The sequence below is a fragment of the Helobdella robusta genome, assembly GCF_000326865.2.
Source record: "Helobdella robusta unplaced genomic scaffold HELROscaffold_30, whole genome shotgun sequence".
Taxonomy (NCBI): Eukaryota; Metazoa; Annelida; class Clitellata; order Rhynchobdellida; family Glossiphoniidae; genus Helobdella; species Helobdella robusta.
The window spans coordinates 178,792-190,862 of NW_008704502.1; the positions used below are offsets into that span (position 1 = coordinate 178,792).

Consider the following 12,071-nt stretch of genomic DNA (forward strand, 5'->3'; position numbering starts at 1 on the left):
GTATTGTTTGATGGTGATTTTAATGATTTTGTTGTTGTCGTTGTTTAAATGATCAGCTTATAGAATGAATTATTATCAGACACAAATAACATAATTATTAATTCACAGAAATAATATTTTAATTTTTTTATATTATCAATTATACGAATCTTGTTAAAAATCTCAACTGGTTTGATAAGCGAATAAAAGAATTGTGAATAATTATCGTGAAAGGAATTGTAAAATTCTCTTTCTTTTAATGTCTGGGGTTGAACTTTTTTTTAAATATAATTTTAAAAATAAACACCACATTGTTCCCAAACCGGACAGACATATACGACAACATATAGGTATATATAAATAAACACATTAGATCCAACAAACAAGTACAAAATAACAAACACATACAAACACATACGAGCGAACGAGCAAACACATAACAATATAAATGCTAGGAAAAGGCTTAAAGACTTGATTGGAAAGTGCATTATATGGCATGGATAGCTCGGGCGCTATGGACGAATTAACAACAGATGTGCCTGCATGATGAGAAGAAAAGAATAATCCACTCTCTCCCTCTCTCTCTTTTTCTCTTTCTTTTTGTCTGTGTGTGTGTATATAAATACAGAGTGTTTGTTTGTTTGTGAATAGTATATATGTAATTAACCGTGCTCGTATTATAAATGGATTTTATAAAAAAATAAGCTTTGGTTTTTTGAAAAAAATCTTGTTAAACAAATGAAATAAACTTATGTAGGTAAGCACACACACGTAAACACGCACACACACGCACACAAGTATATAAAACAAATATGTATACATAAACATACACACACGTGTGTATACACATGTGTTTATAAATGTATGGAGCTAATTGCAACGTGCATTTGTTGATTGAGACATTCAAGTGTGACTTAACTGGCGATTAACTGGACAATACTGCCCGTCCCTCATGATGGCGGTGATGATGATGAAGAAGAAAAAAACGACGAAGATGATGGTGATGATCTTGATGTCGGTGATGATAATGATGATGATGCTGATGATGATAGTGGTGATGATGACTATGTGGTGATGATAATAAATGTGGTGATGATAATGATGAAAATGGAACACACACACACCACACACACACGCACACATTTATATTTATGAGTTAGAATTAATTCTTCATGTACACTTGTGAGATTGTTTATGTGTAATAATAATTATACCTCTTCCATAAGCACACACATATATTAATACATACATACACACACACACAAACACACACATATATGCATACACACACAAATACATACACAAACACATACACATGCATATATACATACAGACAAACAAACATACAAACAAACATACACACATGTGGCGATGAAAATGATTAGAAAATAAAATAATAATCCACATCATCAAACGTTCACATTCGCATCCACTCTACACCCACTCGTCATTCTGTCTGATTGTTTGTTGGTAACTGTGAACACACATAAACATATTAATGAAGAAATATCCATGACAACCATACACACACACACCACACACACAAAAACTACACAAACACCACACGCACGCACACACACAAAAACCACACAAAAACCACACACATACATACATACATACATACATACATACATACAAAGCAACAACGTTGATTGAATAAATAAGACGTCTTGGTGCCTTCTAATTGGTCGATTGAAATATAAAACCACCCACTCCCACTCTCATCACTGGTTTCATCATCTTCGTCATCATCATCTTCATCGTCATCATCTTCATCATCATCTCCATTGTCATCTTCATCCTTGTCTTCATCATTACCATCATCATCTTTACTACCATAAACTTCTTTATCATCATCTTCTTCTTCTTCATCACCATCATCATCATCATCACCACCATCATCTACTTCATCACCACCATAATCATATTCATCATCATCGTTATTTTTGTCGTCTCAAAATTATCAAATAAAATTTTTGTCGTAATTTCTAATAACAACTTATTGAAAACTTATACACAATAACACACATACACACGGACACAAACATGTACACACATACACACACACACACACACACACACACACAAACAAACAATATATAACTATATATCTAAGAGTTTATTTATATGTTATGCAACTGCACGTGATTTACTGCCTATGTATGTGTATGTGTGTGTATATGTGTGTATGTGTGTATATGTGTGTATGTATGTGTATGCGTGTGTATGCGTGTGTATGTGTGTGTATGCGTGTGTATGCGTGTATGTGTGTGTATGCGTGTGTATGTGTGTTTATGGCTTTATCTGTTAACCGTACATGTCAATACATTAATTTCATTGATGTGTATCTCAAAATTCTTTGTGGTATTAATTTCTTTGTTATAATCGTAATTACCAGCATCATCATCGTCATCATCGTCATCATCTTCATCATCATCACCATCACCATTATTGTCGTCATCATCATCGTCGTTCTCGTATCACTATCACCACCACTAATATCATTATCATAATTGATATCATTCAATCATCACCATCCTCATCATCATCGTCATCATCTTCATCGTCATCATCTTCATCGTCATCATCATCATCACGGTCATTTAATCAATCAGCAATGGCCTGCTTCCTGATTCAGCAGCACATTGTGTGTGGTGTGGTGATGATGACTATGATGATGATGATGTTGTTGTGCTGATGATGAGGATGTTGATGTGATGATAATGATGTGATGATGACGATGATGTTGTTCTTGTTGTAATGATGATGATGTTGATGATGATGTTGATGTGACGATAATGATGTGATGATGACGATGATGTTGTTGTTGTAATGATGATGATGATGATGTTGATGATGATGTTGATGATGATGATGAGGATGATAACGATGTTGATGAAGTTGATGATGATGATGAGGAGGATGATAACGATGATGATGATGTTGATGATAGCTTTTGTTTTCAGTTTGGCTTCTCTATTTTGTAATGGATAATTGTTGATAACATAAAACATATAACATATATATTTACGGTACAGTACACTTTAAACATACAAATGTATTTATCTATTTCTCTCTCTCTCTCTCTCTCTCTTTCTCTTTCTCTCTCACTCCACTCACTCACTTTCTTTCACTTCATCTCTTCCGGTCACTTGTAATCTTTACTTTTTCAAAATCTTTAAGTACCTATGCATGCATGTGTTTCTTTCGTTCGTGTGCATGTTTGTGTGGTGCTTATGATTTGCAGTAAAGATCCCACACGTCCGTTGTACATGCATGCATGTGTGTATGTGCACATTTTTCAAGGGTGTAGTATTTCATCGTTGCATTAAACTTGCTGTTATAACATCTGTTATATAACATAAAATTGTTCCATATAACATTATATGGAACAATTTTTCAGAATTGCGCGTTGAAACTTTAGGAGTTTTTTTTTTGTCTCACGTATGTTACTAACGCACGTACATACATACATTGTACACTTATATGCAAAAATACATTGTACACTTGAATACAGACATACATACATTGTACACTTACGTACAATCAGTTTTACAAAAATCCCAAGAAATAGAGCACGTATATACCTACAAAGCAGATAGGTGAATGTGTCGTCCTATGATCAGAATATCACACTACATTCGTATCATTCATATAACCAGTCTGATATTTTATGATAACTCAATTCAAATAATGCCTTGCCAGCCTGGTTTGTGCCAATATCATCATTTTCATCATTTCTAACACTCACATAACATCTGTAATAAACTGCAATTATAAAGTTTCACACCACACCAATTAAGCAAAACTGAAAAAGACGCATATAATAATCACGGAGCATGCACAAGCACGAAAACAAACAGCAACACAAACACAGACCAGTACAAAAACACAGACCAGCACGAAGACACACAAAGACACACCAGCACAAACATAAGATTTCGTGATCGTGTTATATTCCTCCAGCATAATCACATAATCAGTTTCTGAAGACAGCAAACAAACATCTTCCATGAATTCTTTTCATCTTCTATTTGCCCACTTGAAACTTTATATTCAATCAACTATTTATTATCAACTTTCTCCTTAGTTCAACGCGCTTATGTGTGCACTCCTTGTCTTCTTGTGTGTTTGTTTGTTTGTCTGCATGTCTCTTTGTCACTGTGTGTGCACTGCACATTTATGCAAAAGCACATTATTTGTGTACTGTTTATATTTGTATATGCGTGTGCGTGTTGTATGAACATACAGGAAGATGCGTGTGAATGACGCAAACATATATTATTATTATTTTACCTCTGTACAGTTGTACATGTGTATTTATATAAAAGTGCATTTTTGGTTATTAATGCATGTCTACATTTAATTTGTTCTATTTAGATTGTCCTTTTGTTCATGCAAAACATTTCAAATGAATACCATATTGGATATGTTTACTGTTCGCATGTCTGTTTGTATGTTTGTTTGCAAGATTTGTTTGCAGGATGTGATTGTTTGCATGCTTCTTAGACATTTGTTTGTGTGTTATGTTGATGTTCATCCGTTTGCGTCTGTGTGTTCACGTAGGTATGTATAAACATGTCTCATTTTGATAATTTTGTTAAATTCAACCGATCAATTGACGCATAATCATAATAAACAAATTTATTTATTCATTTATATAAGTTTTTTCATTGTTACGAAAGAGTTTTGGGGTTCAACATTCTTTTGATATTTGTTAGCGGTCAAGAATTAAAAATTAAAATTTACTGCAAAAATTTTTCTACAACATACAACACACAAACGCTTCAATAGTGATTGACAGTTATCAAAAATTTTCTACAAAATCAAAGTAACTCTCCCCGTCGGGGAATTGAACCCCGGTCTCCCGCGTGACAGGCGGGGATACTTACCACTATACTAACGAGGACTTGAAAGCTTTTACATTACGTTTAAAATCATGCTTAAATACAATATTTATCTGATGCTAGGTTTTGATCATCAGTGAGAATGCAAGAAGTTACATTTTTGTTAGAATATAATGTTTGTTGTATGTTTGATTGCGTGTATTAAGCTAGTTTGTATTTTTGTCTGTACATTTGTATGTTTAAAAATTTTTTTATTTTGTTCGATGTTTATTTATTTGAATGTTCACATTTAAGTTCGTCAATTTATTTTTATATATATAACATGTGCCCATGTTCATGCAATCGTTTTTGTTACAATGTAATCGTTACGCTGCTCTGGTTGCAAACAATTGAAATAACTTTTTGGTTGAATAGCGATCTACTTCGTTTATTGAAACATTTAAACTTGGTTTATGTTATATTTGTAAAAAATTGGAATATGTGGATTAAAAAATTAATATTGTTCTGTATTCACAAACTAAAAATATTTAAAATGGAACTAATAAAATTACCGTGAAATAATTAACTTTTTACAGTTAATGTCAGATGACTCAATCGGCTCCGTAAAAAAAATTGACCTCCCCGTCGGGAAATTGAACCCCGGTCTCCCGCGTGACAGGCGGGGATACTTACCACTATACTAACGAGGACTTGTAACTTTCAACACCCTGTTTAAAATCATGCGTAATTAAAATGCTTATTAGATGCTAGTGTTTGTTCATCAAGGAGAACAATGTGAAATTGCATTTTTTCCCATAAATTGTTTGTAAATATGTTCGTATTATAATATTGCGGGTTTGTTTGTATGTTTGGAAACTACCTCTCATTTGATTGTTGGTACAAACAAAGACACATAATTCATGCTGTGTATATAAATTAATTTTACAGTTTGAAAGAAAAATGCTTACCCTAACCAACTCCCCAAAAACGACAGACTCAGGCTTGGGGTCTAAGCATCTCAACATAAAATTTAAACTTAAACCATAAATATAATTATTATTAACAGCACGGTACTTAATATACCTATAAATTTTAATTTAAACCGATTTTTAAAAATTTTTCTTTTTTTTGGTGGTTTTTATTTAAGAAACATTTAAGACATTTAAAAAACGCGCTTTTATTTTATTTATTAAAATTTTCTCTATGTAAGTCTTGTCTTGTATTCCTATGTGGCTGACCTAATAAAGTAACTAAATTTTGGTAATATTTGCAAACTAAAATAACATTAAAAAAATTAAAAAATTAACTTGAAACGATTTCAACGTTTAATAGTTCAAGTTTTCAATACTTATATCAAATAATTCAATAGTGACAGTGAAAAAATCAGTCAACATTGAACCCCGGTCTTCCCTGTATCACCACTAGACTAACGACAACTTATGGTTGTTTGCATTAAGTTTTTGATCTTATGTAGATAAAATCTCATCTGATGCTAATATGCTAGGATTTGTAAATCAATGAGAAAAATAATTAACTTGTATTTTTGTTTGAGAGATTGGTTTGCATATTTGTTAATGCATATTTGTATAAATGCATTTAAAATTAGTTGGTATTTCAGTTTGTATTTTTGTTCGCAGGTTTGCACGATTAAATTTTCTATAACTTTGTTATTTTAATTTAATAAAATAATGTTTGTATTGTAAGTTTGTCAATTTTCATTTATGGATGTGTCCCTACACTCGTTTGCACTGTTACAAACTTACAAACAAATAAAATCGATTCGTAATTGTATAATATTAATTTATAATCTGCTCTGTTTTTATTTAAATCTATAAATTTGGCTATGTTAGATTGAAAAAAAAGGAATCTGAGGATTTAAGTTTTTTTTAACATTTGCCGACTAAAATGATGATTGAACAAAAGTTAAAAAAAATCTTCTTAAATAAATAAATTTTTACGGTTAACGTATAACAATTTAATCGGCACAACAAAAAACAGCCTCCCCGTCGGGGAATTGAACCCCGGGCGTGACAGGCGGGGATACTTACTACTATACTAACGAGGACTTACTATTTCTATCACACTATTTATATTATTTATCTGATGCTAGCGGTGGTTCGTGAAGGAGAAGAACGAGAAGTTGCAGTTTAGTTGCAGGTATTGTTTGTATATAAGTTCGCATTATGTTGTGTGTTGGACACACTACCTCACAAGCGTACTATTTACTATTCATTTACGTACATATTTTTCGGTACGAAGGCACATATAATTTGGTTCGAACATTCATGCTGGGTATATAAATTAATTATTTCAATTTTTTAAAAGTTCTACCCATTGTCAGTTTTACAGTGTAGAAAAAGAATACTTACTTTAACTTCCAAAAACGACAGATTTAGGCCAGGGGTTTAAGTTTCTAAATCTTAAATTTACTTTTAAACTTTTAAACCATAAATACAATTAATATTAAAACCGTAAGCTACTGAATATATTTAAAAATTTATACATATTGTTTTAATTTCAAAATTTGTTTTTTCTAATTGGTTTCTTACATTTATTTAAAGAACGCTCATTTAGCTCAATTAATAAATTTTTTTCTAATGAGAAATTAAGATATTCTTTTACGCTTAAAAGATAAGCTTAAACGGTTAAACAAATTATTGTAATATCTGCAAACTAAGATGAAACATAAAACTAAAAAAATACTACGAAACAGTTTTAACATTTGATAAAAAAAATTTCAAGTGATTCAGTCAACAGTGATGGTAAAAATCATTCGTCTCCCCGTCGGGGAATTGAACCCCGGTCTCCCGCGTGACAGGCGGGGATACTTACCACTATACTAACGAGGACTTATTTTTATTTACATTACGTTTTAGATCGCGCGTAAATAAAATGCTTATCTGATGCTATGGTTTGTTCATCATAGAGAACCACGAGAAGTTACATTCGTGTTGCAGGAATTGTTCGCATGATTGTTTGTATTTTATTGTGTTTTTGTACGTACGTTTCTCTGTGTATTTATTGGAAGGTTTAGTCCGTTTGACTGTTTGTATTTTGGTTTGCATGCTCTTTTTTATGTTTGCATGCAAAAAGTTTGTTAGTTTTGAAAATTTAATTAAATGTACATATTATAATCTTTAATGTTTACAAAAGTTTTTGATTTTTTAAAATTTCGTTTTGTGAAGCCTAAGGAGAGCTTCGGAGATGAAACTTCTGGCACATCGTATATTTTGTTAGATTTAAATTTTAAAAGTTGCAGTTAACAATAGCAATATTGTGGCATATTTGAAAAGACAGAACAGGTCCAAAACAAGTCCTAATCTAAAAATCTTGATCAATGTAGAGTAAGCCAAAAAGTTGTCAATTTTTTAAATTCAAACCCCCGCCCCCTACCTTACAGAAAAATTTTGTCTACAACACTAGTTACGGGCTTTAGCATAGGCCTGCCACATATGAATATCAAAAACTAACAATTAAACACATCAAAATTGCCTTTAAGTCTGGGAAAGTACTAACTGATTTTAGTGTTTTATTCTTTATTCTGGTCATCATGATTTAAATTTTCATTTGAGTTTGGTTCGCAAGGAAGAAATATGAAAAATTTACTACCAGTATTTATGTTAATATTATTCAGACTAAGTATAATTCATATCACATTTGATTATAAATGAAAGCTTACACTGAAGCGTTTTGTCGAAACATTCAACTATCATTACAAAAATTGCGCTAAATTTATTAATTAATGTTGTTCAAGTTGGCTATAAAATAAAGTATAATGATATTTGTAGTAGTTGCAAATAAAGTTAGTAGTTAAAGTTAATAGTTAACAGTAAAAGTTAAAAGTTACATGGTTGAGTAGAATTAATATATAATAGTAAGTAAACGATTTATGAACGTTTTTTTTATGATTCCGTTAAATTGTAGTAATTATAATCATAATCAATCAGATCAACCACCTACATCCAATCAATAGTTTAACTACTCACAAATTAAAACGTAGAATTAGTTGATGCAAGTCCTCGTTAGTATAGTAGTAAGTATCCCCGCCTGTCACGCGGGAGACCGGGGTTAAATTCCCCGACGGGGAGACGAGGTTTTTGGTAAATTACTATTTTAATGTCTAATTGAATTACGCGAAGATTAAGACAAATTAATTTTTTTAAAACTTCCATTCGGTATATTTTGTAGTGTGAGTGTATCTTGAAAAAGATATAAAAATGTCTAAACAATTAATTTAAAAATTTGACAAAGAAAATAATTTGTTATTAAATTCATCACATCATTACCGTATAGAGTTGAAACCTTGCGTATGGATAAATAAGTTCTTTATGTAATTATGATGAAGGTTGCAGATGTATCTTAAATTGAAATAACATGATACCAAACGCTTATCTCAAACTGAAAAACCGATCATTACATTCACGTATGATACAAGATTTGGGAGTATCTTTAAAAGTATCTTAAATGGAAATAAATGTGCGGATTTACAAAAAAATATTGAATTAAGATCTGGAATTTTTTAATTTGCCAGTCTCTACTTCAGCAGTGTTCTCGTGGGAGCACTTAACGACGAATTTAAAAGAGGATTGATGGCTTCTGACGAAGTGATGTGGAAATAATATCTTGATGCCTACTCACAAACAACAAATAATGCACTGATGCATTCCAAGTAATGCACTGATGCATTCCAAGTAATGCACTGATCAATTCATACAATGTCAATCTCAAATTAGTTCATAGTTTTGAATTAAGTGGTTTTTTTTTGCAATAATTAATTCCTTTTCCACGAGTTGATATAATAAATTATGGACCAAGAAGTTATTGGGAATGCTTAAATCAGTCGTGAGAAGACATTGCAGTGAAAAAAGTTTTAAAGAGTCAGAGATGGCAAACGAAATATTATATAATAATGAATAATTACCAACAAATTAACAAACAAAACAGTATACAGTAGCAAGTGAATATTTTACATTTCAAAAACTATCGATGCTAGTAATAAAACAACTGACAAAAAACGCGATGTTAATATTAGTTGAATGGAATGACTCAGAACAAATTATTTGCTCTGTTGCTACTAAATGCTGTCAGGGAGCATTTTATTGGCCGTGTTGAAGGAGTATTTTGAAAAGTTAATCCTAGTACGTGTATTTAAGCGACAGGCGAAATAGTTAAGCTGGTAAATTGTTGACCGATTGGAAGTAATACTTTAGATAAAAATTTTTAATCATTACGATTAGAGACCAAGTGTTCGTAATGAAAGATCTTGCACTAGCGTTGAGCTGATTGCACGCCACTTTCGATTAAGTCATTTCGTATTGATGGCGAGGACGGAAAAACAATGTTAAAGAAAGACTGTTTCTACAAAAGTTGAACGCTTGTACGTAAGTTGATCAAGTAAGTATAAATACAAACGCGTGTTTGTATTTGTAGACGTAACATTATTTATGCTTCTCATCTGCGCATTCGTCTTCGTTAATCCAGAGTCTTTCTGTATATTTCTCATTAATAAATTTTCACGGAATGTTCTTTTTTTTGGAATTCGTCATAACGGGCTGTTAAATAATTTGTATGCCTGGAATGTGCATCCGTATATCGTTTGTTGTCTCGAGGTTTTATTTGAATGCGTGCATGTGAGGATGTATCTGTTGCCTCTTTATCTCTCTCTCTCTCTCTCTCTCTCTCTCTATATATATATATATATATATATATATATATATATATATATATATATATATTCTTATATGAAATGTTATTAAATGTTAATGTATTAAATGTTCAATTTACGCAATTCAATTTACTCCAACCGTATTTCTACTTTAAGTGATTAGTATGCAATTAATTAACTGAACACACAGCTTGCCTATATAAAATAAAAACTTAATTCATATTCGTAGGAATACAAATGAAAAATGCATTACATATTTTTAAATATCTATATCAACATGTGTTTTTGTACACACTATTCAGAATAAATATATAAAGTGATATATATATATATATATATATATATATATATTTATTATATATGATTACATGTATATATATGAATACATAGAAGTATGTGAGAGCGTATATTTATATATTGGGGAATAAAAACTAATTAAGACAGGCATGCAGAGACACGTAGCAAGCGACTTAACTGAGGTCCTTGGTTGATCTTGCATTAACAATAGACCAATTGCAATTCATTCATTCATCCATTTATTCATTTGTTCCTTCATTCTTTTATCTCTCCTTTGTTCGTTCCGTCCGTCCGTTCATCCGTTCGTCTTTGGCGAAACATTTGTTTCAATTTGTTTTTTTTTGTTTGTTAATTAATTAACCAATTGACACATTTTAATTTGTTTTGTTCATCTGCATTATTTATTTGTTTATTCCAATTTACATGTTCTTGTTCACTTATTTTCCGTTATTTGTTTAATCTTTCTTCTTAATGTTTTTATGTTTTTATTTTTTATTAGTCAATATTTTATTTTTATATTATTTCATTTTGAAGACCTAGGAAGTGTTGGAGTGGGAAACAAGTCCAAATATTATCATCATACACGTTGAAACAACCTGTGAGATTTATCAGTAGCGTTTGGGTTAACAGCATCCATTTCATGATTAACATTCGCACGCAGAAGTGTCCAGATTTGCTTTGTTAAGTTGAGGAGTTATATCTTTTTAAATATTTAACTGATATTTTTATTTCAGGATAATTAAATTAGAAATACTTAAATAGTGGACAGGGAATGAAAATGATTGTAAAACATTATTCTCGCATGAATAAATTTTAAAAAATGCGGTAGATGTCAATTTTTTTCAAATAAATCAGTAAATTTTAATTAGCTCACTACGCGCAATTTTGCCAACAGCACTTGCACGTGGAATTACTCCAGTTTGCATGTTTGAAATTGTCATTCAAATACTGTTACTTAAATTACTAAATAAATGCAGATGAATTTAATTTTTGAGCTGGCTGGTATGCGACTAAAATTTTCCTATAGTATTTATATACGCAATATTTTTAAAAGATTGTTTAAAAAAATAAATAATTTAGATGTTATTTAGTTTAATATTTTAAATATTTTTTTGAATTCAATTTGTTTAATCCATCATTTGATCTAACGTTCATAAATCTAGATGGATATTGGAAAATTCATCATTGTATGATTTTTATCAATTTTTGATCTTTTCTTTTCTCAATCCATCCATCCATCCATCCATCCATCCATCCATCCTTCCATCCATCCATCCATCCATCCATCCATCCATCCATCCATC

General features: G+C 31.1%; 1 protein-coding gene across 1 annotated transcript in view; it reads left to right on the forward strand.

Annotated features, from left to right (window-relative positions):
- HELRODRAFT_174447 (hypothetical protein) overlaps positions 1 to 329 on the forward strand; it is a gene marked incomplete at both ends in the record, with an annotated part of 2,192 nt that extends 1,863 nt beyond the window's left edge. The window contains one exon of the mRNA XM_009021902.1: positions 310 to 329. Within this exon, the coding sequence (XP_009020150.1) occupies positions 310 to 329 (20 nt within the window). The remainder of the gene's footprint in view (positions 1 to 309) is intronic.
- Positions 330 to 12,071: the final 11,742 nt, after the last annotated feature.